This window comes from Marmota marmota, unplaced genomic scaffold (assembly GCF_001458135.2).
Source record: "Marmota marmota marmota unplaced genomic scaffold, marMar, whole genome shotgun sequence".
In the NCBI taxonomy this organism is placed as follows: Eukaryota; Metazoa; Chordata; class Mammalia; order Rodentia; family Sciuridae; genus Marmota; species Marmota marmota.
The window spans coordinates 60,000,244-60,028,078 of NW_025999977.1; the positions used below are offsets into that span (position 1 = coordinate 60,000,244).

At 57.1% G+C, this 27,835-nt stretch overlaps 1 protein-coding gene across 1 annotated transcript in view; it reads right to left on the reverse strand.

The window, feature by feature from the left end:
* Positions 1-594: 594 nt before the first annotated feature.
* Tpo (thyroid peroxidase) overlaps positions 595-27,835 on the reverse strand; it is a 42,473-nt gene continuing 15,232 nt past the window's right edge. The window contains exons 5-16 of the mRNA XM_015479447.2: positions 27,510-27,639; positions 25,190-25,396; positions 24,046-24,564; positions 21,710-21,968; positions 20,360-20,530; positions 19,063-19,300; positions 17,293-17,501; positions 14,533-14,703; positions 10,600-10,731; positions 7,075-7,174; positions 1,752-1,869; positions 595-1,037 (exon numbers count right to left, since the gene is read on the reverse strand). Of these exons, the coding sequence (XP_015334933.1) occupies positions 999-1,037; positions 1,752-1,869; positions 7,075-7,174; positions 10,600-10,731; positions 14,533-14,703; positions 17,293-17,501; positions 19,063-19,300; positions 20,360-20,530; positions 21,710-21,968; positions 24,046-24,564; positions 25,190-25,396; positions 27,510-27,639 (2,293 nt within the window). The 3' untranslated portion in view covers positions 595-998. The remainder of the gene's footprint in view (positions 1,038-1,751; positions 1,870-7,074; positions 7,175-10,599; positions 10,732-14,532; positions 14,704-17,292; positions 17,502-19,062; positions 19,301-20,359; positions 20,531-21,709; positions 21,969-24,045; positions 24,565-25,189; positions 25,397-27,509; positions 27,640-27,835) is intronic.

A 27,835-nucleotide genomic window follows, 5' to 3' on the forward strand; every position in this document is an offset into this window, starting at 1 on the left:
GAAGGGGCTTGCTTTCCCAGGATCACTGCCCTCCTCCCTGGCCTGCAGGAGGCCAGGAGCCCAGTGCAGAAGAGGAGAGAGGGACAGAGGCTGTGCACCACGCGCCCTGTGCCCAAGCAAGCAGTAGCAGCAGGATGTAAAGCCTGCCAGCTGTGGCCAGATGTGGGGGAGAGAAATGTGTCCCAAAGGCCCACGGGTCAGAGGCTTGGTCCCCTGGGCGGCTCTCCAGGGAGCTGGGGCCACATGGAAGGTGGCAGGTCACTGGTGGCGTATCATGAAGGGTGCCGCGGGGACCTGGTCCTTCCTCTCCTCCGAGGGCCTCAGGCATGAGGTGAGCAGCTCTGCTCCTGGGTGTTCTCCCAGGGAGGGGGGCCGTGACCCTGAGCAGAAACCTTCCTTCTCTAAGCCGATGATCTCGGGTGTTTGCTGTAGTAATGGGAAGGAGACCGAGGGCATGGCAGAAGGCAGAACAATCTCAAACACCTGGGGTGGTCGTGGTGGAAATCATGTTCTAAGGCTGAGTACATGCATTTAATGCAAACTCCCCAGGAGGAACAAATTAGACAATCTTTACAAAAAAGGGTGAGACACGGGTAACCTTGTATGATTTATTTGTCTGCGCCTTACAGTAACTAGAACGTAATGCCAGATTTGCCTGTATTGGGCGCACGGTCTTGGGGGGACATTTGAGCAGAACTGTTTTGCACCTAGAGTCTCCTGGTTCAGCAGGAGTGGGCAGCCTGGGGGTCCCGGGCCTTCTCTAGCTCCTCTCCTGGGAAGCTCAGAGCAAACTCCCAACTGATTTTGCTCCCAGAGAAGCACACTCTTCATAGGGGCACCTGGAGCAGGAGTCGAGGTCACCAGGGACCAGCGAGATGAGCCATCCTGCTTCCCATCAGGCTGCTGAGGGTTCCCACACCAACGTGCACCAAGGGTCCGAGCGAGGCAGCCTGGGACCTGTGCTTGAGGGCGCTGGCATTCCCGAGCAGCAAGGGCTGCTACTCACAGAGTGGGATCTGGGACCCAGAGGCCGGCTCCTGGGGAGGGAAGGCATGGTGAGCGCAGTCCTCGTGGGCAAGGCTTGAGCAGAAGCACCTTCTGTCAGTCAGCCTGATCCCGTAGGGTGGGCAGCTCGGGGCAGGAGAGCACCGCCGGGGGGCGCAGCTCAGAGAAGCCCTCACTACAAGTGGGTGAGTGCCTGGGCAGCTGCAGGTCCTCCTGCTCCACGGCAGACCCCAAGGGCTGCGCTCACCTAAGGCACGGGGCACCTTTTCTCCCCTGCACAGCATCTCTTGGGGTGGCCCCAAAGGTACAACTGGCAGAAAGCAAATATCGACTGACTTTTCCCATTCTGGTTTAGTTACTCTGTTTTAAATAGCAAATCAATAAGTCGACATTTTTCTCTCTGCTTCTATGAATTCATTGTCATCATTACAGCCAGGACTCAGATGGCAGTGATGAAATGCTGGGGGGTTTGTGTGCCTGGAAGCCATTTTCAGTCTTAAGCTCTGGTCTACGGATTCTAATTCGCTGTGTTTTAAAGTGTAGGCTCAGCTTCTGACAAAGCATCCTTCTCCATGAACACACTTTGTGTGAAAACAGAGGGAGGACCTGTGACATCCACCGAGACCACAGGGGACTGGCAGGGGGTCCACGCAGGTGCAGGAAGGCTGAAGGCCTGTACGGGGTCCTGGGTCTCAGTGGGAAATCCGTAGCCGGTTGTCAGCCTGACCAGGCCACGGTGCACCCACCTGCTCTGAGTCCCGAGCTGCAGCCCGGCGCTGGGCCGTCCCCGCTTCCCGACATTTTCCGCGTCCTTCTGCATCTCTCTCAGTGATGGGCAGTGTGGACTTTGCATCTGAATGGGACCTGTGGATCAAGACATGCAGTTACTGCCCTTGGTGTTTGGAGAAATCTGAAGGCTGTGGGATAGGCCAGGGTCTCGGCTGCGTGGACAGCGTGGTGTGTGACTTTCACTGGCCTCAGGTGAGAACATGTGCGGACAAGGACCAGACACCAGGGCCACGTGGCAGTGATGCTCTCACCAGGGAAGTACTCCACCAACTCCCCACTCCTGGCCTGACTCTGAGGACGTCCCCTCACAGGAAGCCACCTTTCTGGTACAGGCTCCTTGCAGGGCACTTCCCTGGGCTGCCCCTGCAGGTGGGCACTGGGCCTCCCCTGCAGCTCTGCGCCTCAGGGCAGCTAACTATGTCCCCCGGAAAGTAGATTGCTCTCTGCTGACCACAGCCCTGTCCTGCATCTGGAGCCTGGGCGTGTTCACAGAAGGGAGGAGATCCAGGAGCATTCCCAGGCCAATGGCAGCCTGTCTTTCCAGGCAGCCCTTCTGATGGAGGTGGGGGGGGGGGGCAGCAGCCATTGCAGCACAGGGGCTCTGCCTCCGGGTGGCGCTGTGGGTGGCCCAACTCCAGTGCCTTGCGTCTGAAGGAATCCAGGGTCGATCGATCTGAGGCCCTTGTTTGCTTTCTCACAAGGATGACACCTCGACCTTATTTCAGGCCATAGGTTGTCAGTAAATATGCGATATGTCTTGGCATTTTATATTTTTGAGTTTGAATGTTTAACAGCAGTCAGGACCTGAAACTTCCAGAGGCCAATCTCCTTACACATTTTTGCTTTTTACCGAGACACAGGTAAAAAGCCCAAAGCCGTCCCCAGGGCATCTCGGCCGCACTGGGATCTTGCACCAGCATTGTCAGTTGCGGGTACATGGCACCCCCCAGGCACGGTGCCCTCTGGCTGCTCCCCCGTGAGGGCTACGCGCAGTAAGATCAAGCAGGGACACAAGCACTCCTCTGTGGACAAACCCAGAGGGCTGCCAGGCTGGACAGGCCACTGAGAATCATCCCTAGGTCATGATTTAATGATTTTTTTTTAGGCAGCGAGGAGATCAAATGTTTTTTAATACTTACTTTAACAGCAAAACAAAAAGATCACATCTGAAGTGTATGCTGCAGAAACTCAGGTAAGCCAATCCTATATAAAAACCAACCCATGGGGCTGGGGTTGTGGCTTAGCAGTAGAGCACTCGCCTAGCACATGGGAGGTCCTGGGTTCTGTCCTCAGCACCACATAAAACTAACTAAATAAAATAAAGGTATTGTGTCCAACCACAATTAAAAAATAAAATTAAAAAAAATACCCCAGTTGTACAAAGCAGTTAGTATGCAGAAATGCACTCCAGGAAAGTAGACTTAGCAACAGTTTTCCTGCAAGAAGGTCCCCAACACTGGGCATCCCCACCTGATAGTTTGCAAAGCTCCTGAGCACTTTCTGCTTATGTGTGATCTTTTCTAGCCCCAAACACCTGTCTTCTCCTCTTCCCTTGCTGTCTCCCTTCCTGCTGGGAACCCACGCTCCACTCCACACTGGTTCAGTAAAGGCACTACCCCTGAGCTACCTCTCAGCTCCATCTCTTCTCCTAGAAGGAGGTGGGTTTCTTACCAGCGGGCAGTCAGCACCATGGCACTCTGCTCAGCAGCAGAGGGGAACTTCCTCTAACAGGGCAGCCTTGGGCTCTGCCGTGATGGTTCAAGCATATAATGACAATAGAGGCTAGCACTGATTGAGCACCTACTGTGTACTGGGAATGCATTAGATGTCTAGTAGGTGGTATCAGTGACCCTTACAGCAGCCATGCAATCAGATGGCTGCCCTCATACACTCATGGAGCTATGGGGCTCAGTAAGACCCAGTGGCCTGGCCAGCGTGCCCTGTGCCGACAGCCAGGGGGTCCTCTGACTTGGTGGGGCCACTTCCATCTGCTTCAGTGCTCTCCCACAGGAAGTGCCCTCGTCAAACACAGGAGGTCCAAAGATAGAGCTGCTAGGCTTCTGGAGCGCTTCCCACCCTGGAGTCCAGGACCTAAGTGACAGATAACAGCTAAGGTCAAGTCATCAAGTGCTCTTGATCTCACTACCATTTCAAAGACACCATCTGATGCTGAGAGACCATTCACTTTTGAAAACTCTAAACTGTAAGGACAACCTCATTCACAAAGCACACCCGCCTTCCCTTTGTGGACTGCGAGTTCTCTGTGTAATTTGACAGCAGGGAAAATACGGACTCTCAGACCCAGACCCAGCCCTCCCTCAGTAGGGTGCTACAGAGTCAGCTTGTCTTCTTTTCCATTCCCTTCACTCTACGACTGTGGCACAGATCACTCCACAAAGGGCAAGTCGCTCACCTTCTGGAGTCTTCTGAAGTTTAAACCTGAGTCCACCTGCTCCCCACAGGGAGGGGTGCGTGGTGGGAGGCTGTGGGGCCCAGAGGCTTTCCACGTGACCCCCACACCCCGACCCTGAGACGACCTGAGAGAGCAGGACAGATGCCCGGCAGGCGAGGAGGGCGGACCAGAGCTTATGCAGGAATAAAGAAGCCAGGGGTGAGCCGGGCCTGGGGAGCGTGGGGTGAGCTCAGGGCAGACAGACAGGCACTTACAGAGGAGGAGCTCTGGCACAGGGGCACAGCCAGGAGATGCCCTCTGGCACCAAGCAGCCTGAGCCACGGGGCGCCTGCGTGGCCACTGGAATCTAGGGGACCTGGGTGGTGAGGCCCCGTGAGACCCTGGCGAAAGCAGCACTGGGGTTCTGGTGACGGTGACCGACGTGTACCTTCTCAAATGCTCACTGCTCATACTGCCCCCGCGTCGGGCCAAGAGCCGCATTCTGATCACTGAGTGTGTGCTCCAGAGCCTGGAGTCAAGTGTGACAGAACGCTCCCTCTCACACTCCCAGAGGTGTCACAGCCCAAGTCTCCCTTCTTCCAGACAGAGGCTGGCATCTTCATGACAATGACAGGTGTTCACAGAAACACCTGAAAATACGGAATTTCAAGTGAGAACTGAATTCCAGTAAGGCCAGAGCTTTGCAACGTGCACATTCAGTAGAAAGTGTGGCAGAGCCAGAGAACTCGCGGGTTGTGTGCCCACAGCCTGTTTAAGTTTTACTGCTTAGCATGGGTCGTGGTTTGCTAAGGGAGTTAATAATTAGTAATGTCTAAGTTTTTAAGAGGCAGTGATTCTTAAATATAGGGAACATTTCCTGCCACTCTCCCAAACGAGACGCTGTTTGAAGATTAGTTAAAGGAACCTCCCCTGAGCAGAGAAGCAACAGGGCTTTGCGGCAGAGAGGGAGAAAACCCTGGAGATTATCAGAGCCTCAGCTGGATGGCGGGACCTCTGGGGGACTCTGCAGAGGTGGCACATGGCGTGTCCTGAGCTGAGCTCCCACTCTGCGTCCCGGTGGGGGCCAGCAGCTGTGTGGCCTACGCGTGGCATGGTGAGCTGGAAAGCATGTCACAGGGCAGCGTGCGACAGGGCCTGACAGCCTCAGGCCCAAAGGGAAAACAGAAACCGGCTGTCTGGGGTCCGGAGGCTGGAGGTGGAGGCCGGGGGCTGTGCGCAGGCTCTGCCGCTCTCTCCAGCTGTGGTGGTGGATGGCCCTCTGCATTCCAGCCTGTGGACCCATCACGGACCTCTGCCTCCACCCTCACAGGTGCCCCTGTGTCCAAATCTCTCCCTCTCATCAGGACACTGTTCATGTTGGATAGGGGCCACCCTTCCCAAGGTGACCCCATCCCAACAATCCTATCTGCAAAGAGCCTGTTTCCAACTAAGGCCCCTTCTGAGGTTCTGCTGGGGACTTCAGCATGTGCCCAGGGACACAACTCCACCCTCAAGGAGCCCCTTCCTCACAGGACTGCCTGGAACTCACAGCAAGGGTGGCTGGACAGGTCTCAACACTGGCCAGTGCACACTGTCCCCTGCAACCGCGGCCTCTTCCTGAGCAAGTTCCTCGGCCACCCGACTTTCAGCCCATATTAGTTCTGTTAGGAATGTGAATCTTCTAGAAAATGCAGTGGTTGAAAATCAGACACTGGGAAGATCACAGAGTCACATCACACAAAGAAGTCCAGGGCTTGTGACGGAAATGGCGCTCTGACTCTACCACGAGACAGCAACCGGCAAACGGGCGGAGAGCAGGTAAGATAGAAAAGAAAGAAGCAGGCCACGCGTGACCACCACAGACAGGACCCTGTGGCAGCGACGACGCTGGTGACCCTGGATGGCTAAGGCTCACGGTTTTGGTTTTTTAAAACCATGTCTGTGTGAAAGGTGTGCAGAAGTCAGCTCTCAGCCCAGGCGGCCAGCGTTTCTTGGTGCGCTGGGAATCACCAGAGCCACAGGCTGCTGGAGCCTCAGCCTGACCTACCACTGGGGAGACGAGAGGCCTCCTTGAGGACATCCCCACAGTCCACGCTCGGACGCGCTGCGGGTCCTGCTGGAGACCTGCAGCAAGAGCTCTGCCGGAAAGGGCGTCAGACCCCGGGAAGACCCTCCTGCTTCCCCAAGGAGGAGGTCACTGGCTCCAAGGAGAGAGGGTGGGCCTCTGTGGGGAGGGGTGTGCAGGTGGAGTCCCAGAGGCCCACAGGCACAGGCGGGTGCTGCTGGGAGTCGGGGGCGCTGGGGCCCAGCTGGGCGCCTGCGACTTCTCCCCCTTGGCCATCTATCTGTCTTCAGTACTTTCTATGTGAAACGAACAATGTGTGAGACATCTGTGAGGGCCAGAGCGCGTTCTTCAGAGCTTCAGGCGAGCCGCAGCAGGGTGAGGACGGAGCCCAAGTCTCTCCCGTAGGGCCAAGGAAAGGCCAGTCCCGGAGGACCCCCAGCCAGGTTCCTTCACAGAGAACACCCGCACGCGACAGAAGCCCTCAGACTTGCCGTGGGGCCATTCGAATGGCAGTGCTGTCCTCCACGCGAACACGCGGCTTCACTTACGGCTTTCCATGTGCAGAAGACTCTTCCTCTGAGAACCCTGTCCACGGAGGCAGGACACTACCCAAGGCCTGAGCGTGGCCACCCCACCTTCTCTGCCCATAGCACAACAGAAGTCCCAGAAAGCGGGGTTCTAGGCCCGGAATGACTCTGGGCCACTGTGTGTGGGACACCATGACCTGTCATGGCTTCAGGTAACAGGCCAGCTTCGCTACAGGCCATGTCCAGAGGAGAGAAAACTGCCAGGTCTAAGGAAGCAGGAGAGGGGTGGGACTTACCACCTGCAGATCACGGTCCAGGTGAGGGCTGCCAAGCCGGCGATGAGCAGTGCGCCCAGTGCCATGGAGGCCCAGGACGCCCGGGGAAGCCTGCCAGAGTCTGCCGAGGACAGAGAGGGTCAGGGAGCCACCTGGGCTGCAGAAGCACTGCACCTGACCTGGCTCCTGGCATCAGCCGTGGGGGCCAGTCACCGGCCCAGAAAAGCCTTGTCGACAGCAAGCCCTGAGCCTATGGGGCCTGGGAGGAGGCAGGGACAGGGCAGGACCCCGAGAGTGCGTTGGCTTCTGGCCACCTGCCTTGCAGCTGCAGGGCAGAAGGGGAAGGTCCCTGCCAGGCAGGAGGGCGCAGTGTCCTGAGCGATCCTGCCCAGGGAGCCTGGGGTCCCACAGGAAGGAAGTGGGCACAACACGGTTTCTGCAGAAGCCACCAGAAGGTTGACCTGAGGCAGGACGGGCAGCCGGCAGAGACCCAAAGCAGAGGGCCGCGTGGTCTCGCACAGAGGAGAAGGCTGGGAGAGGAAGCCTGGCCCCTGCAGGGCTGGGGCTGGAACCCGGCTCTGATGTCCTAGGCTTGCTACTGACGGCTGATCAGCAGTTCCTTCCCGGCTCTCCAGCAGAGTTAGTGGCCAAGGAGAAACCCAGAAAGAGATGGAAACTCACTTTTAAAACTTAGACCCTCTCAGCCAGTATGATCCACGGGGAGTCTGGGCAAGCAGAGGTCAAGCAGTGACCGGTGGGCTGGGACGTTCGCCGTGGCAGGAAGAACTAGGTGCAGAGCCTCCGGTGGGAAGGGCTGGCCTGGACGCTCAGCCCTGGCCTGGCTCTCCTGCTTGGATGATACACTGCAACCTCCCCGGGTGTGGCCTAGTTGTCGGGGCCAGCCTCCATGAGGTCAGGCAGGCAGCCGCTGGTCTGGGTGGACAGACCGGGGAACTCACCCTGCCTCCAGCTGCTTCCTCTCGGCCTCACCCCTTCTTCCTGCCCTCTGTCCCCACCCCTTCTTATGGACTCTCAGGGTGTCTCCCCCCTGCAAGCCGGGGACAGTGTGCCTTCCTTTCCACGACCTCCTGGGCTTTCTATTGGGTGGAAAGTGTTCAGGCAGAACACCCCAACTCCCACCCCGATCCAGCTCCCCTTCCTAGGAAATGTTTTACTTGGGGGCGCCACGGAGCTCCCAGAGCCTCTGCAGGCATGAAGCCCACCTCCCTGAGCCCCAGCCTGGCAGTCCTACTGCCAGCAGGCTGCCCTGCTGTGCCGTCTTCGTACATGAGCACACACCCCGCCTCTGCCTGCACCCCCATCACCCTTCCAGACCGGCTCCTGAGACAGGGTGGGCCGGGTGGAGGTCATACACTGAGGCCATTGTCACCCTTGCCTGATGGGCAGGCCTGCCTCAGTCCCACCCCAGCCCCGTGACACAGGGTCCTGCCTGTCGTCTGCCTGGGCTCTCAGACACCTCTGGTTCTTGTGGAACACGGAAGAGTGGAGAAACACTGTTTTGTTTTGTTTTTTTCCCTAAAAATCTTCCTGCCTTCAGTATTTACATTCAGAGAGACCCTCTGCAGATAGTCCTGAGCTGAATGTCCAGGAGGGGCAGATGAGGTGGCTTCTGTTGGGAATAGCACAGAAGTTTTTCCTAGGGCTCCTTAGAGCCATCTCACAGGCTAAAAAGACATGACCAAAAATACAGCAAATATTTCTGAGGCTATAGCAACAGGGAAATTTGAAAGTGGGCCCAAGTTTCCTCCGTGGCCACCTGGGCACGTTTCTGAACCAGCTTTCTAGAGTCTCCAAAAGTGAGTGCACCAAGCAGCCCTGAATGCCATCCTATGTACCGGGTCAGCACGGCTGCGGGCTACCTCGCCAGTCTGCACCTGGATGGTGTTTTAAACAAAAGGTCTCATTAAAAATCTCAGTGCGAAAGCTTCAGTTTTCTGTACTTTACCCTGACCAGGCGTGATCTTGTTTAAAATAAAAAGAGGATCCATTCGAATATAGAGAAAAGGTGATCGAAATTGGAGGCTGAGGAAACGCAGGTTTGAGAGAAGACAGCAGCTGAGAAGGGGCGTCATGGCCCGAGAGGAGGCTGCCCGAGAGGAGGCTGCCCGAGAGGAGGCCATGAGGCAGCAAGAGTGGCTGGAGGGAGCCAGGGGCACTCCTGCCTTGGGCCGGAGAGCCCAGCAGTGCCAAGCCAGATGCTCAAGCAGCCGGCTCACCCTGAAGCCCACCCTGGTGCGGGGGAGGGGCTGAAGAGGTCCAGATGTGGAGTAGGGGGCTGGCCAGGGGCTGAGTCTGGTCCTGGTCCTGGGACCAGAAGAGTGAAGCATCCCTCAGGACGGGCAGAGTGCAGTGGCTGTTCGCTGCAGAGCCGCCCGCCCTCCCTGGGGTGCGCGAGGCAGCCTGCCTTCCTGTTTTACTACAGACCTTTCCAGAAGGAAGGCCCGGCAGAGCTCTGGGGGATGCCACGGGGGCAGTGTGGGGGCTGGGCACGCCTGGAGGCTTGGGGAAAGGGGACGCGGTGGCTGAGAGGTGCAGGTGGTGAGGCTCAGGGAAGGGCTCCCGGCATCGGTGTGGGGGCAGAAAGAGCAATGCCCTACGGCCCTCTCAGCCCAGGCCAGCAAGAGATGGTCCTGCTGTGCCAATAGCAGCCAAGTCACCTCCTCCGGCCAGACCTTGGCATGCCCTTTCATGCCAGTGGGCTCTTCTAGGCCAGGTCAGCAAGATGCCCTGCTGACCGCTATGTCTGGTGAGCTCCTCTCCGCATTTCCCATCCAGGAGGCCTTCTCTCTGCCCTCAGGCTACACATTCACACACCTGAGTGTCTTTGCTCATGGGAGTGAGCTCAGTTCTACCAGAAGGTCTCTCCCCTACTGTGGTAGCTAAATAAAATCCGCTTTAACTCCCCCAGTGTATAGTTTTTTATAAGAACTAGAAGCCAACTGACACACCCACCTCTGCAACTGAGTGGCTGTGTGGCCCTGAGAAAGTCACTCAACTTCTCTGTTCCCCAGACTCCTCATCTGAAGAGTGGGGATTAATCACAGTGCTTCCCTCAGAGACAACTCAGCGGATGATCAGCGGAAGGTTTGCAGCAGTGCCCAGCTGATGGCAGGCGCTCCCTAACCTCTGGTGAGGATGAACACTGTCCCTGAAGCAGAGCGGAGCGTCACCCTGAAGGACTTTGGTGAGCACCCAGTTCCCGTGGGACAGACAGACCTACAGGCAGACCCCTTGCTGCCCGGGGCCAGGGCAGAGGGGTGTGAGCTTGAAGGAAAGAAGCTGAAGAATCTCTGGACACGCCTGTTTCTGGACAGGCCGGCTGTGTGGGCAACTGGGGTTGACACGGAGTGGGAGCTCTGGGTCCCAGCCCACCTGCACTGGGCACAGAGCCCCGGGGTGACAGTCTCTTGCTAGGCAAGGTGGCCTCAGGCCCCACCCTGCCCCCCGGCAGCAGAGCTCAGAAGCGCTCTCCTGACTGACTGCACTGAACACGGGGTGCCCTCGACACAGCCAGGAGGCGCTCACCCACGCAGGTCCGCTGGTCCTCGCCCAGCACGTAGGGGTCGGTGCACACACACAGGAAGCTGCCCTTGGTGTTCCTGCACTGGGCAGAGGCGTGGCAGGGCGGGCGCGTGAGGTCTGCACACTCGTCCACATCTGGGAAAACAGCGCCAGGTCATCAGCCGGAGGAGAGCGGCCCTCCCTGCCCCGGCCCCTCCTGCAGGCAGCCCGGATTCAGGCCCGGCCCTGGTGCAGAGGACCAGGGCTGCCACCCTCAGACCCCAGTGCCCACCTCTCGCTGGCTGACGCCCACAGGGAGAATACGGGGAGGTGCACAGGCTCCTGTTGGCCCTGCTGTGCCTGCCCAGCCCGGCGGGCCGTGTTCCAGCAGTGCCAACCTCCCTCTGCACACAGAGCCTCCGCGCATGCCCACCCTGTCCCCCAGCCTTCCACATCTCTTCAGAAGCAGCCAAGGATGGACACTGGACCCCAGGCCAAGCCCTTTTCTGCCCTGGCCACCAGCACTGGATTCAGCCTGGCCAGACTCCCTCTGAGTCAAGCACATGCCAAGACCCGTCAGAGACCTGGTCCCTGCTCCTCGGCCCACGCCCAGGCCCAGGCGTCCTGAGGCCCCAGGGACGGCCTTTCCCTGCCACGCCCAGCTTCACTGCCTGGCTGGTGGGCCCTCGGTGGCCCCTGCAGTCCCTGCACAGCGGCTTGGCCTGTCTCTCCTCATTCCCTACAGGTGCTGGGCGTGGGACGAGGCCCACCCTCAGTTCAGCCTGATGGCACCTGAAAGACCCTGCTCCAAATAAGGCCCCTCTGAGGCACTGTGGGTCCGTCCCTCTCCAGAGGCACCCAGCTGGGTCAGGCGCTCTACGTAGTGACCTGTCCACCAGTCAGACGCACGTCAGGAGCCAGAGCGCTGCCCCCGGCCTGGTGTTCCTCACCAAGGAAGAGCAGCAGGCCGCAGCGTCCCAGCCCCTGGAGCCCTCTGCAGGCGCCCTCTGACAGGGCCCCTGGGTTTTTCACGAGGAGGAGCAGACTGTGTGCCAGGATCTGCATGCAGACGGCGGTGGAGGCGTTGCCCACCTCGGCAGATGTCTGCTAGTGCAAACCTCATTTTCTGTAGCACTTGGTCACTTTCATTGGTTGCAAAACCCTTTGACAACAATCAGTGAAAAAGCCACTGGCCGACAGTTTTTGTCTGTGGAGCTCAGTGCTGAAGCACCTAGGGTCCTGACAAGGACCTGCTGGTTCTGTCGGTTCTGCACACGGGTGGATTTCAGTGAGAAGGAGGCTGGAGTAGAGAGGACCCTTGTTGATTTCCTGCATCAAGCATTCAGCTGTTCTTGTGAGGTCCTGTCACAGCAGAGGACACAGTGACAAGTGGATTGGCTTAGGATCTGCTTGACCATTCATGGCCATCTACCGTAAAAGTGAACAGTCCTTCTATCAGGCACTGAAGAGTCTACTTTGTTCCCGTGATTCTTGATTTAGAGACTTTCAGTGCAGGAACAAGGTATGGTAAAATAGCTGGGTATGTAAGCGGGTGCATTGATCGCATGAGTTTTTCATTGTTGGGCCTTTTGTAATCTGTTTGTTTGAAGAATACGACACTTTGATTATAAGTGTCATAAGACAAAACCAGAGTTGTACAAACAGAAGTCGGCACCTCTCCTCTCCCCTGCCGTCTGGCTCTGCTGAGGTACTGACGTGAGCAAGCTCTGGGGTCATGCCACGCTCTCTGCCCTTTCAGGAAGACGTTAAGTACACGGCACACACAAGCCTGTGTCCCTGCTTTAAAGGACGTCAACAGGTCTGCTCGCGCACTTTCCTCTGTGACTCGCGTGTTCTCGGTGTACGCCGTGGCTGAGGCTCTAGGCTGGCCACCTCTGTCAGCTGGCTCTGCAGGACAGCTCTGGGGTGGGAGTACAGACCCGCCTTCGAGCACTCGCCACATTGGCAGTGACGGGCAGGGGCCCTGTTCTCCACTCTGTGCCTTCACCGAGGGACTAGTTGACCACCAGTGAGCTGACCACCCGGCCATCCTCACCAGGCACCTGGACACCGGGTGGCACACAGAAACTTAGCTCCTGGGGAGCAACTGGATTTCCAGCAGGTCAGTGGCCAGAGCAAGGAGAGGTCAGGACTGGTCCAGGGTCTCTGATTCTCAGACAGTGTCCCCGTCTCCCAGGATCTCCTGGAAGAGCCTGGCTCGGGTGGGTTCAAGGTGCTGCTGGCCGCTCTGCTGGGCAGAGGCCACGATGCCAAAGGCTCTGATGCCACAGGGCACCAGGCCCGTCCACCTACGGAGCTGGCCCCCTGTGCCTGGCAAGCAACCCGTGTGAACTTCAGGGAGCCTTGATGGTTGGGGTGAAGACCCAGGGGGAAGCAGAGGAACGGCTGCGTGTCAGCACACGGTCCAGCAGGAAGGTGCGCACCAGGAGCTGAGACAGCAAAGCCACGTGGACTGCAGGCCAGCCACACCCGGGCGCCGGTCAGCCCAAGGAGCTGCAGGGTGGTTCCCTCGAGAGCTCGGGCACCTCTTCCCTTGGCTCCTCACAGAACCCCTGGAAAGAGCTTGGCACTCAGAAAGCCGAGACGAACGTGCAAAGTGTGCAGGTTCTCACACTCGGGGAAGTGAGGCGAGCCTGCGTCAGCACACCAGGCAGAGCGGCTCGGGGGAGCCTGGTGCACGCCAGCTCCTCCTCAAGACGGCCTCCCACGTGGGACGCCACAGGGTCATTCCAGGTGCCTCGTGTCGGCCACTGAGGGCTGAGCCGCAGAGCGCAACGGTCCGAGTGCTGAGGACCCAGGAGGGGCACGTTCAGGTCAGGTGGGCTTCTGCAAAGGGAGCTTCCACAAGTGTGTCCCCGGAGGAAATGTCCTTGTCCTGTTCTCTGGGCACAGGCAGCCCCTGCAGCTCTCCCTGTCCATCATCTGTCATGCCCAAACCCCAATGGGCCAGGGGTCTCTGCCTGAGCCTCCCCAGCTCACTTCCTGCGGGTGTGAATCTGGGAGTGAGAAGCTGTTCAGCAGCTGGGGCTCCTGTTCTGGCCTGGGCTCCCCTCCCCAGCAGACGTCTGAGCTGTTTGCTCCCATCAGCTCCAAGAGCCAGGATGTTCTCAGCAGGTTCTCCAGACGCCCTCCCCAGCCGCTGCTGGGCTGCTCCTCCTCACCCCTGTCTGTCCTCAGTGGCACCTGGGATGGCTGGGGCGGTGGCCACACCGACATCTGACCAGGCAGATGCTTTGGGTCTCTGATTCACTGTCAGGGTCTGGAAGTAACTGGCCATCGCAACCCTTCAAGGCCCAAATATCTTGGAATTTCAAAATCTAAACAAAATGTTTTTGCTGCAGGAAGTGGACAGCATAGATTGGACCACCTTGGTCACTTGCAAGCAGGCTGCACGGCAGCATGGAGCCCAGGCCCCTGCTGTGTGGCCAGTGCCACCATCTCAGAGCTATCTCTTCTCCCACACTCAACTCTGCAGAACCTAAACTCTTGGGCTCTGTCTCGTCTCTGCTGCAAACCCACCATGTCCCCTGTGCTCTGTCTTGTTTCTGCTGCAAACACGTGCGTCCTTGCATGGCCTCTTTCCTCCTGGGCTTGGCGGGCCATGGGCCGGTGTGACTCCTCGGCCTGGGGTGGGAACCTCCTCTGCCACTCCATCTGGGAAACTTGCTCTGTGGGTGCTCTCTGGGTGGCTGCCTGGCTCCTTGTTCTCTCCCCGGGCCCAAGCGGCTCTGTCAATCATGATCGATGCTGCCGTCCTGGCGCTCTGCAGTCCGGGCGCCCTGGGAGTGGCCGGCCATGGCGAGTCTGACTGGCTGGGCTGGAGCAGCTCCGCCGTGCAGAGCTACTGGCCAGGAGGACGGGTTTTGTGGCATTGCTCTTCACACAGCAGGTGCTCTGGGATCGTCCCTCACCCACATGCCCCTGGGTAGTACTGACCTTTGCACACGGGGGGCTGGAGGTCCCACCCGTCCTGGGTGCAGCTGACCCGCTCCTGCCCTTGCAGCACGAACCCGTGGTGACAGGAATACACCAGCACCTGCGTCCCAGACTCCTCGCAGTGCACGAAGCCCCCATTGTCCACCTGGTCTGGGAAGCCACACTTGCCACCTGTGTGGGGCCAAGGTCACAGTGCAGTCAGACCTCAAGGGAAGACGCAGGCGGACACTCATCACACCTCTAGGCCAGCCCAGCCCTGCAGACAGGCCACCTGGAGACGGGGCTTCAGAGAGCTGTGCTCACTGTCTGCTTCCCATCTAGGACAGATGTGCCAGAAACACGTGTCTCCCAGTATGTGCATGGTGTGTGTGGGTGTGCGCACTGTGTGTGAGGTGTGTATGGTGTGTGTAGTGTCTGTATGTATGGTGTGTATGCAATGTGTCTGGTGTGTGTACATATAGTGTGCATGTATGTGTAGGGTGTGATATGTGTGTGATGTAAGATGTGTACTGTGTGTGGTGTAGGTGTGGTGTGTGTGGTGTGTGTGGTATAGGTGTGGTGTGTGTGGTATAGGTGTGGTGTGTGTGGTGTGTGTGGTATAGGTGTGTTGTGTGTGGTATAGGTGTGGTGTGTGTGGTGTGTGTGGTGTGTGTGTAGTGTAGTTACGGTGTGTGTGGTGCAGGTGCGGTTCTCCCTGCCAATCTGGCTTGCTGCAGTCAGCCCAGTGTGGTGTGTGTGGTGTGTGTGATGTAGGTGTGATTTGTGTAGTGTAGTTGCGGTATGTGTGGTGCAGGTGTGGTGTGTGTAGTGTAGGTGTGGTGTATGTGGTGTAGCTGTGGTGTACATGGTGTAGGTGTGCTATGTGTGGCGTGTGTTGTCTGTGTGATATAGGTGTGACGTGTGGTGTGCATGGTATAGTGTAGGCGTGGTGTGTGTTGTCTGTGTGGTATAGGTGTGGTGTGTGTGGTGTGTGGTATAGGTGTGGTGTGTGTGGTGTGTGGTTTAGGTGTGGTGTGTGTGGTGTAGGTGTGGTGTGTGTGGTGTGTGTGGTGTAGGTGTGGTGTGTGTGGTATAGGTGTGGTGTGTGTGGTGTAGGTGTGGTGTGTGTGGTGTGTGTGGTGTGTGTGTAGTGTAGTTACGGTGTGTGTGGTGCAGGTGCGGTTCTCCCTGCCAATCTGGCTTGCTGCAGTCAGCCCAGTGTGGTGTGTGTGGTGTGTGTGATGTAGGTGTGATTTGTGTAGTGTAGTTGCGGTATGTGTGGTGCAGGTGTGGTGTGTGTGGTGTGTGTAGTGTAGGTGTGGTGTATGTGGTGTAGCTGTGGTGTACATGGTGTAGGTGTGCTATGTGTGGCGTGTGTTGTCTGTGTGATATAGGTGTGACGTGTGGTGTGCATGGTATAGTGTAGGCGTGGTGTGTGTTGTCTGTGTGGTATAGGTGTGGTGTGTCGTGTGTGTGTATAGGTGTGGTGTGTGTGGTGTGTGGTGTAGGTGTGGTGTGTGTGGTGTAGGTGTGGTGTGTGTGGTGTGTGTGGTATAGGTGTAGTGTGCATGCTGTGGATGTGGTGTGTGGCGTGCATGGTGTAGGTGCGGTGTGTGTGGTGTGCATGGTATGTGTGGTATGTGTGGTGTAGTTGCAGTGTGTGTGGTCAATGTGCACATATGGGTGTATGGTGTGGTGTGTGTGTGTCCACCTCTACAAGTGGCCCTGCCTGGAGAAGTGCCCACCATGCAGGAAGCCTCAGTAGAAAGTTTTCTGCTCCCTGGAGTCGGGTCTGCCTGGCCCAGGGCTGGTGTTGTAGGTGTTGTGTGGTGTGTGTGGTGTAGGTGTGGTGTAGGTGTGGTGTGTGTGATGTGTGTGGTGTAGGTGTGGTGTGTGTGGTGTGTGTAGTGTAGGTGTGGTGTGTGTGGTGTAGGTGTGTGTGTTGTGTGGTGTGTGTAGTGTATGGTGTGTGTGTTGTGTGGTGTGTGTAGTGTGAGTGTAGTGTAGGTGTGATGTGTGTNATATCACACCCTACACATACATGCACACTATATGTACACACACCAGACACATTGCATACACACCATACATACAGACACTACACACACCATACACACCTCACACACAGTGCGAGATGTGTATAAGAGACAGGTGTAGGTGTGTGTGTTGTGTGGTGTGTGTAGTGTATGGTGTGTGTGTTGTGTGGTGTGTGTAGTGTAGGTGTAGTGTAGGTGTGGTGTGTGGTGTGTGGTGTAGGTGTGGTGTGTGTAGTGTAGGTGTGGTGTGTGTGTGGTGTAGGTGTGGTGCGTGTGATGTGTGTGGTGTAGGTGCAGTGTGTGTGTTGTGTGGTGTGTGTAGTGTAGGTGTGGTGTGTGTGTGGTGTAGGTGTGGTGCGTGTGATGTGTGTGGTGTGTGTGGTGTGTGTGGTGTGTGGTGTGTGGTATGTGTGTGGTGTGTGGTATGTGTGTGGTGTGTGGTGTGTGTTGTGTGGTGTGTGGTGTGTGTGGTGAGACCTATTCTGCAATGGACGCTGCTACGTGGTGATTAGGTGCCGACAAGGTGAAGCCAAGGTCAGCACAGCTGCTCTGTGGACCCGTCCCAGTGGCCTTCAGGTTTTGCTGGTGTTGTGCTCTCTGTGCAGCCATATGTCAACACCACACCCTAAAGGGTCCTCTCACTGGCCACTTTTCAGGCCAGGGCACCTGGGCAGCTGTGTTCTCACAGAGGGGTCACAGCTCATGGGTGCTGCTGGGCCCACGGGCCACAAGGGGCTGGCGTCACCTTGGGGAAGGGTCTCCTTCCACGCCTCCAGGTCCAGGCGGGGGATGCTCGCGCAGGGGACAAAGTCCTGAGGGAATGTCCCGGTGCGGAAGGCGTCCACGGGCACGCTGGTGAGGCCAGTGTTGTCACAGAGCACCCGGGGCAGTGAGTGCTTGACCAGCTCCCGCCTCTGAGCCTCGGTGAAGACCGCACTGTTCTCCCACCAGAACCTGCATGGGGTGGGGAGCATGAGCTGACCAGTGGACGCTCTGGCCCGCTTCTGTCTCCTTGGCTAAACGGCTCCGCGGTAAGGCAGGACCAAGCAGGAAGGCCAGGTGGGGGGCGAGAAGGGCCCCAGCCCTGACGTGGGCCCGTCTGTGGGGCAGCACGGAATGGTTCTCCCTGCCAATCTGGCTTGCTGCAGTCAGCCCAGGGTGCAGATGCAAGCGTGGCCAGGCAGACGGCCATCAGCACCCACTGCTGTCCAGACTGCAGCCAGGCTCACACCTCCTCTAGGCGAGGGTGGTCAGGGAAGTCGGCCTGTTAGAGATAGCCTCACTTTCCTAGAAGACAGTCACACCATGGACAAAGCCCAAGAGCATCTGGCCTGAGTGCACCACATGGGACATTCCCTCCGAATGGGAGAAGGGCCTCAATCTACGCTTGAGCAGAGTCTGGACTGTGAGACGTTCAGTCATGAATGCCCAGGACCAGAATCATTCAGACCGCAGACCTGCAGGAGCTTCTGCGGCTGGCTCTGGACCTGAGGTCCTGTAGCACCCAGCTGAGCACACGGGCCACTACCAAGTCAGGGGCTCTCAGGACCTAGGGTACCCCAAACCCCATGAATGTGAAAGATACACATTTCAGGGAGAATATTCTCCTAGTTACTTCTGCCCAGATATTTGAAATGCTGCATCTCAAAAATTAATGGCAAAATTTGTATTGGAAAGAAGGACTGGATCCTAAGTATGTGGCTGATTCCTCTCTAAAAAGAACTTAAATATGCTTGGAAACAATTTGATTTAGGGAGAGAGAGAGAGAACTGCAGGTGAGAGGGTCACCATATATATCATTGCTCTTTTCTGTGTCATTCCCAACAACACAGGTGTTCTAAGCCATGTGGGCATCAGTGCTGTGTCTGCAGCTGAGTGAGGTGTGGAAACAGCTGGCCTCTCGGACGGACTCCAGTTGTGCAAGGTTCAGAGCTCTAGGCTGCACGGAGGAGGGCACAGCATGGGCTGGGCTGGGCTGTGGCTGTGAGTGGAACCCGGGGTGGAAAGGTGGGTGGCCTGTCCATGCAGCTGCAGCCTGCTCCTGGGCTCTAGGTCTGGCCTGGGCCTTGGCACCCCGTCAGTCCCACCTCTGCAGCTATTTCAGAGAATTCCCAAAGGTGGAGCAGTTTCAGGTTGTCATGAAAGACAGTTTGATTTTCATTCCCTGCTGCTGTTTGTGAGATTAGAAATGCGGGAGATCAGCCTGCAGGAATTCACATTTTAAGTGCTCAGGAGATCCTCATGCCTCATCCTCCGTTCTTCATTGTACAGTGGAGGAAACTGTGATTGACAGATGGCCTGCCCGGGGTCACTGAGTACTGGGAGTGGAGCCAGTATTTGAGCCAGACCTGGCCGCTTCACCCAAGGCCAGTATGCAGAGGACTGGGGTGTGGCTCAGTGGCAGCCAGCTTGTCTAGTCCCCCTGAGGCCCTGGGCTCAACCCCCCCAGATGGCAGGACCAGCAGCGCCATGTGGAGCAGCAGCTACGGGACAGAGGCTTGCCACACGCACCTACCTGTCCCCATCTCTCAGCGCCTTCATCTGCCTCCCAATGATGCACGCAAAAAGGGGACCCGTTCGGGCCCTGGGCAAGAAGTCCTCCAGTAAGCCACCCAGCCAGACGTCGATGTTGTCCGGATGCTTGTACAAGTCCATTAGCTTGCGGACCACGCTCCTGTTGGCAATGGCCCTGCTCAGGTCGGCTGCGGTCTCTAGCTGAGGCAAGCCACAGAACTCTCTCCATCTGTTGTACCCTACAAGAAAGAGGGGACTGATTCACCAGTGTCCCCACTTGCTGCCCTGTCCTCACTCCCAGATGCAAACAGACCAAAACATCACCCTTTAGAGCTCAATAGGCTTGGGCACAGGCTCAGTACTCCGGAAGGGTCTGCTCCTAGGTGAGCGGAGGCAAGAGCCAGGCATCTGCGTGGAAGCAGGGCATGGCGTGCTCCATTCTCTAGAGAGGGGCCCTTCCTCTTCAGGCTGGAGCCCGCAAGGCCCCCAGGAGCACAAGGGAACCTGGCTCCCTCCCTGCCTGGCAGGCACACACAGGGAAGTGGACACACTGTGAGCTTACCTGCTTTCCCTCTGACCTATCGTCTCTTGCACTGAAGACCTCTCAGCACCCCTCTCCCACCCCACTACCCCTTGCTCCAGGAGAATCTTCCCACAAGGAAGACAGGGCCCTGCGCTGGCGCGGGCCCAGCTTTTCCCGCTGACCCCCTCTGCACTCATCAAGTGCCCCGAGCTTCTCCCCCTCTCTGGGAGCCCTCTGGCCATGCTCCAGCTTTGCTGGGCTGCTGCCTGCTCTTCCGGGGTCCTCACTAGGCCCCAACTGGCACCTGCCTTCGGTCCCATCCTATTCATCTTGGTTCAGCCTCTGCCTTCTACAGCCCCTGGCTCCCGAGTGATTGGCTTTGGAACTGCTCCATGCCAGGCCACGCAGCAGCTCATGCTCTCTTGCCTGCTCCTCTGCCTTCTGCGGGTGCCAGGCCTGTGACTGTTCTGACGTTGGTGCCTTGCACATTATGGCACTCAGCAGTGCTAAGTGCACACTTAGATGCATGGAGGATGAGGCTGCTGAGCCACTGTAGGAACCCCTCAGCTCCCTGCCTTGGGGCTCAGGGTCACCTGGGGCCATTTCCTGCAGGTGGCTGGAGTGGCCTCTTGGGATGCATGGAGCAGAGCCTCAAGAGCCCTGGTTTAGGGGCTGGCAGCAGATTTCATTTCAGGTCAGTCCCTCACAGGACAGCTGGCTGATCTGGCCAGTCACACAGCAGGCATGGGCGTGGGGTCTGAGGACACCAACAGACCTGGCAGGCCATGGTCACGGCCCCTCTGCAGGTTCAGTGATGCCAGATCCAGGGCGCCCGGCTGCGCCAGCACAAAGAGCCTTTCAGTCAGGTCCTCATTCATCAGCTGGTCCTGCACCTGCAGCTTGGCTGGTCGTGCAAGAAGGCCTCTCACTATCGGATCCAAGCCACCTGGGAATGCGGTATAAGAGCCAAGGAAAGTCTGCACTAAGTCCCCCCGGAGAAGAGTTCTCCATCATCGAGTACCTTTGCAACAAATGTGTTTGTGTCAGCTGATGAATCTCCTTCTGAGAGTCAGTGGGGCCCTTGGTGGCGGGTAGCTACAGACCTGGCACTGACCATACCAGGGTCGAGGATGGACCTTCAGAACCCCAGGGACCCTGGCAATGGGCCCTTGCTACTGAAGCTTTTCCTTCTGCTCATCGTAGCAGAAGCTTCGCCACCAAAAGAAGCATTTGCCAGACTCCGCTGTCTGGAACAGTAAGAAGAGGACATTGCTTAGCCCCAGGAGCTGCAGGGTACTCAGGGCCCCATCCTGTCACCCCAGGCCTGGGGTCTCCTCACAGCAGGTGATGGTGGAGACAGACTGGAGCCTCTGAGGTCCCACCCACCCCATGTCATGTGAATCCAGTGACATGTGATAGTCTGCTAAGGGCCAGGAGGTCTCATGCTTCCCCCCCCCAAACACTAAGCAGCATTCATGATGTGCCTCTGCCTGTGTGGAGTGAGCTGGAGACACCCTTGGCCTCACTCTACAAGCTCTGCTCAACAGCATTTTGTTTAAACAGGGTACAAGGAGCCTACTGTCACCTGCCAGCCACTGTCACCTAGTCACCACTACACCCAGCACCCACTTGGAGTCACCAACTTGTGAGTTTAGAATCAACAGTTCAGAACCTTCCAGACAGACAGAAGAACATAGGGAAAAGAGAGAGAAGAGATGAAGAGAAATTGCAAATAGCCCTTCCAAGCCCAACCAGGGAGTTAAACTGATGCTCTAAATGACTCATTGCTCAGCTACCTGGCTGTCAGCACCCTGAGCTCACTGCCCTGACCTTAACCAGGGAACCGTGCAAAGCCTAGCAGTGGGGAGTCAGAGGTGCTGTCGCGAGGCAAAGGGGGTTTCTACTTCGGTGTCTGTAGCCACGGTGCAGAGCCCTAGAATAACTTATGCCAAGTGCCCAGGAACTTTAGAAATGACAGAAAAGGATTTGAGCAACAGTCCACTCTGAAAAGGCTCTGACCAACTTCTCTTCCTGCACACCACCAGGAGATCAAGGCTCTGCGGGGGCCATGTGGTCTCTGACAGCTCGGGGCAGAGCAGTGTCCCTGGGCAGGAGGAGGACGCACCTTCCTGGATGAGCCTCCAGGGGCTGAAGAAGGCATCCCGAAGAGGCAGCCTGGGCAGGCTGGCCTGCTCCTGGAAGCCTGCATCCAGCCGCCTCACCAGCGGGTGAACTGCAGCGTGGCCGAAGCGAAAGGCAGCCGTGGAGAAGATGTTGGACACAGTGGGGTTCATGGTGGGGTCATAGCCTTCATAGGGGCCTACGTACTGCCTGAAGGCCTCAGGACCCAGAATCCTGGGGACGTAATCCCGCAAGGTGATGATCTGTGCAGAAAGACAGCAGGTGAGTTTCTGACAGGGGTTGTAGTGAGCCCAGGATTGCCCCTGGTCAAATGAGGGTCAGAGCCAGCCACCAGGAAGAACAGCTTCCGGAACATCCCAGAGCCCAAGGTCACGGCGACAGCTGGGACAGCAGACAGGGCCTGCAGCACTCTGCCAGACATAGGTACAGAGTGGAAATACCACCTCCCTAGGGCAGCCCCTCCACACACCAGAGCCGTCCCTGAACCGAGCAGGCCTCCAGCAGGGCGAGCCTGGCAGAACTTGGCCCTGATGATGTGGCTGGAAGAGGGCACTGCCACTGCCTGCAGAATCACAGAAATGTTGCTTGGGACACGGCTTTCTCCCTGGACCTCCCTGAGCCCAAGAGCAACCTCTCCACCCTAGACCTGACCCGTAATCAGAAGCCCAATCCCTCTCCGGGACCTTGGCCCTGGAGGCTCTGAACGCTGGTGGCCCTGAGTCTCAACAGGCCTGGTCCTGGGCTGTGTGGCTCTGAGGAGCCTTTCATTCTCACTGGACACCCACCTTCAGAAGGTTTTTGTGGGAACATGAACTTGTGTCCACGGCTTTATGTACACTCGGCGTGTTACCTGGCAGCCCCTATAGATATGATACACAGTGGATCCGGACAGTGGGTCAGTGTGTGCTAGCAAAGCCCTCTGGGCAGAAAGGAAATGGCAGGCAAGCCCGGGACTGTGTGTGCCCTGGACACCTGTCCTCAGTTAGAACTCAGGTAGGAACCAGGATACCCGTGAGACCTTCTGAACTACCCCCAGCAACATCCTTAGTGCTTTGGGCAGGAACCCCAGAAATGACATGGCGGGGGGTCTCTCCTTCCTCTCTGGCAGGTGCTCTGCTAGGGTCCACCTCCCAGAGCTGCTCCCTGTGTTGCCGCTCCCACCCAAACTCCTGCTCCTGGTGGTCCTTGCCGAGGCTGGGGGCCTGGACATACAGGAGAGCTGTCCCCGCTTCAGGAAGGCATGTCTGTGCCGACAGCATCTCTGCACATAGGTGTTAAGTATCTGGATACCTTTGTGCAGGTCGGTCAAGGTATGTGAGTCCCTCCTGTTGCCCTGCCTATCTTCTGGATGCTCATGTCCCTCTTCCTCCCAGAAACTCAAGGGCTAATGCCCGGCTTGGGGATTCTAGGACCCTGGGATTGCCATTGGTGCCTGAACCCACAGTTCATCAAGTGTCCTGTGGTGCCACCTGTGCAGCTGTGTGCTCCTGGACAAGGTTCACCTTCCTCAGAGGATCTCTGAGGATAAAGGGCAACACCAGGTGTCTACCACAGGGCCTGGCTCAGAGGACACTCCAGAGAGCGACTGCTGGTGGAAAGCCGTGCCTGCAGTCCTCCTGAGAAGCCAGTGAGACCCCAAAGCCAGTGACCGCATTTCATAGTTGACCTTCCTAAACATCACAACTAGTACCTGGCCTACTGAAATCTCCTTTCAAGACCCTCTGATTCTGTATTAAACCATAAAATGAAGAGAATCAAAATGGACTTTTGGTTTAATTTGCTAATTGAGAATTTTCACACACAAAAATGACTAAGGTCTCTGTTGTTTTCAAAATACAAAAAAAAAAAAAAATCAGACTTAGGGCCCCCAGGTGGTTGAGAAGATTTGGGGGGAGGAAGACCAGCATGCATCCTCGGGCTGCAGGCACCAGGACAGCCACCTCCTGTGGGGTGGGGTGGGTGTGTGCACACAGCTGGGACAGAGGAGCCCAGAGGGGTCCTCCATATCCTGAGTGAACCCCGCCCAGATGCGTGGGGCACAGGAATAGGGGTACCCACAGTGACCTTGCCTGAGCCCACTGGGGTACCTACTGGAGATGCCCACTGTGACCTTGCCCGTAAGGGTGCTCACAGGGCCCTCACCTACACCCGTTCTGGGCGTCCACGATGACTTTGTGGACACATCTTGTGAAGCCCTCCCCTGACCCCCCCACGACCTCGCCCGCCCCAGATTGGGCGCCCACCATGACCTTGCAACTTATATTTGGGACGCCCAGATTGCCCACCCGGGTTCGAAGCCCACGCTGACAATGTTCGCACCTGGTGTAGAGCGCCCACCACCTTGCGCGCCTCCTGGTAGACAGTATCTGCGCTCCAGTGCGCGTTCAGGGCCTTGAGCTCCACGGCCAGGCGGTTGTGCTCCCGCAGCCACAGCGTGTGCAGGGCCGCCAGGGCAGGGACCTCGCTGGCACGGCCATCGCCTGCCAGGAAGCAGGGGGCGCGGGCAGCTCCGGAGGCACCAGGTGCGGGCGCGCAGGCGGCGGGTGCACGCTGCGGCACGAAGGGCAGGTAGGCGCGGCCTGCGTCCTGGTGGCGCGTGTTGACCCGGAGAAGCCCCATGGCGCTGGTCCAATTGCGCAGCTGCTTCTCTGCGCTTGGGGAGCTGCCATACACGGTAGACGCATCAAGGAAGGACGTCAAGGCATTCATCTGCTGCCGCGGGTTGGCCATGGACAGGTTGCTGAAGAGAGCACCCTGTTCCCCGGTGCCACAGGCAGCGGACGAGCGGTAGAAGGGTAAGCATGCGGTGCCAGCGGCCAGCGAAGTATTAAAAGAAAGCTGTGCCAGAGGGGAGACGCGGGTCACCTCGGGCCCTGGACCCCTTTTGAGTACATTTGTAGGCTCAAGCAAGGCAAGCCCACCAGGCCGGTCATCTTGGTACTCAACCAAACCTCTTCCTGCTGTGGCCTGGGCGTTTACCCTCTTAGCAGGGAGAGGCAGAGCCTGTCGGATGCGGAACCCACCCCAGGCAAGCGTGTCCTGGTCCCTCAGACCCTTTGCTTGGACCCAGCCCTCACGCTCACACCTGTCCTGGCCGCTGGTTTATTGTCTGTCTTGGAATTGGAACTTCTCCTTCCCTTAGGATGCTCAGTGTTCAGGTGCGCTGTCGTACGGCTCACCATGGAAGCTTTTTGTCTAATCAGTTATGGAGCGATGAGTGGGAATTACTGCTGAGGGACTCCCAGGTACACACCCCGCAGGCACAGTGCAAGTGGAAGCCCGCACACACAAGCAGGGGGTGCGGCCTACGGGCACCAGCAATGCCTGAGGGTGCAGGAAATTCACAGCAGCTGCCCCCCACCCCACACACACCACACAACTGCATTCCACCGCATACTTTTCTGTTTAAGTTTTGAATGCACATGTTAGTTTCATAATGGAAATTAAAACTTTGGGAAATTACCTGTATGGGGAAGCAGGGGCCTCGGCTCTCGCAGGTCAGCTGGCAATTAGCTCCTCCCCAGGAGGCAGTGGAGCTGGTGCTCTGAGGTGTGAGTGCAATGTCGTGATCGATGTATTGTCCCCACACAGTCAGGAAATCAGAATACTGGTCATCTTCTGTCACTGCCTCATTTGAAACTTGGATAACTTGCCTTGTCACCTCCCGAACCTGGGTGAGACGAGAGTGGTTTGTCGTGAGGCAGCAGCCTACAGATGAGGTCTGGGACCCACATTCCATGATGGGCTGTGTGTGCTGTGGGAACCTGCTCCCTGTGGGCAGGTGGGAAGAGCTGAGCTGGAAGACAGGCACAGCTGGACTTTGGCACCCGCCACCCCTGGTGGTGACTGTAGGCACATGCCTGCATGTTTAGTTTCCTCATCTCTAAGTGGACCTAACAGGAGGAGCTTTTGGGATGCTGTGGAAATCATGTGAATGACACTTGCAGGACATCTAGCTATTAGCATGATGTAGTGCAGGACACTGGTCCTTGAGTGGCTGAGTCTCATTCCAAGTGCAGCCACACTAGGTGGTTTTTGTCCTTGCTTAGGGTCAGTGACTCCTGATTTTTCCCATTTCTTCCATTCTGAACTGTGATGTCTGCAACTGCTGTCTTGTACCTGCCCAGCCAGTGTATTTTGGAGGCAGACAATTGTTTTTCACAGATCCAGATGCAGAGGAATTTTTGTCCCCAGGTGGAACCCACCCAGAGCCTCCCTGTCCCTGATTTAGAGGATTTAGATGGAGGGACTTGGATTGGACTTTGCACTTGAGTTGATGCTGTGGGGACGCAAATGTGTTTTGCATGTGAAATACATATGGACACTCAGAGTGGGAGGGTGGACTCTGGTGGGCAAAATAACATCCCCCCAAGATGTCTATTCCTGAATTCTAAAACCTGCAGATGTGACTACATCAAGGACCTAAGATGAAGGCATTATTTTGGATTTCCAGGTGATTGCAGTCTGATAACATGGGTGCTTAAACCCCAAGTGCCTTTCTGAATGGTCGGAGATGTGGCTTTGAACAGAGGATGCAGAGAGACACACAGTTCAGGCTTTGAGGTGGGCGGTGAGAGCCACTGATTTTGTGTGGACTTGGAAGTTGGGGCCAAGGAGGAGAGCTCCCCCAGGCATCTAGAAGGACTCTGGCCTTGGAAGCTGGGGCAAAAAGCAGAGTCTCTCAGAGGACACTGGCCTGTAGTGACTTTGGCTTCAGCCCACAGAGGCCCACCAGAGACCTTTGACCTACAGAACTGGAGGATAATCAGTTTGTATTTTCTAAGTCATTTTTGATAGAATAATCTGTTAGAATAGGAGTAGTAAATTAACATGTTGCACATTTGAACATACTTGAGCTCTGATTCTTCTAGATGATTGTGTATCTGAGCAACTATAGGTTCGTAGAATGAGAATATCATAGTACATTACAGCTCCAGGACCCTAGGATTTGAACTGGTCCAGTGCCCAGATAGGTAAAGCCTTACCCCACTTCATGGAGAGTCTGCATGAGGCTGAGGGGCAAGTGCCTGGCAGGCAGTTGAGGGTGGAGCAGAGCCCATTCCTGGGCCTACTGCCCAGTAAGGCCCTTCCTCAGTGAGTCCCTGCACATCTCCCACTGCCCTCCCCCGCTTTAGGGAACACTCTGTCCTCTTACTAAACAGCCAGCTGGAAAACATCCAGGTCAAGTAGTCTGTCTCCGTGGGAGAGCTCCATATGGTGGGCCCCCGAGCTGGTGGGCCCTGGCTCCTGGAGAGTGCTCTCTGTGCTGAGCACAGCACCCCTGCCGGGAGCCTGAAGGGCACCAGCATGGAGCGTGCACAAGAGTGACAGGCTGGGTTGCCCAGCGGCTGGAGCAGCAAATGGGGCACAGCGACCCGCATCTGAACAAATGCATCTTAGATTGGGTATGAGTGTGCTTCACAAGTAAACATACCTCTGGGAGTGAGGTGGAGGCCATCCTCCTCACCTATAGAGTAGGTTAGCTTTTGAGCAGGTGTCTTCCACCTGAGGGACAGAGGACTTCACTTGAAAACACTCCGTGCTGCTGAGACGGCAAGTGCTGGAGTCGGATGAAGCTCAGCTACATCTACCTTGTCCACTTGCTAGCTGACCAGTGCTCCTAAGCTTTTCCCTGGAGACGTGGCCCAACCTCCCAGGGCTTGGAGGACCAGAAGGACGGGTGTGGTACCAGGCTGCTGCACACAGGCCCAGGTTTCTAGTGGGCGGGTTAGCATTGTGGGAAACCGACTCCCAACCGATGAAGCAGCACTTCAAGTACTAACCGGGGGCAGTGGAAACCCATGGTGTAAGAAGCCAGGGTTCCAGCCTCGGGGCTGACTGAAGCCATCTTCATAGACTGGAGGGAGCCATCTTGCCAGGGCTGTGTTGGCGGCCCCCCATCTGGGATGGTCCCTGTGGAAATGAGCGTGAGGATGTGTTTGAGATGGGGGAAGAAAGAAAAAAGCATTGTCCCCAATACAACATTCTGTGCTCAGTGAGCAGGGGCGTTCCCTGGACCCTGGCTCAGGGAAGTCTCCAAGCAGGGCACACAGGGCCGGTGCTCCTGGGGCTGTGGTGTGGCCTGGTCTGTGGGCCTCGGGGACCAGCA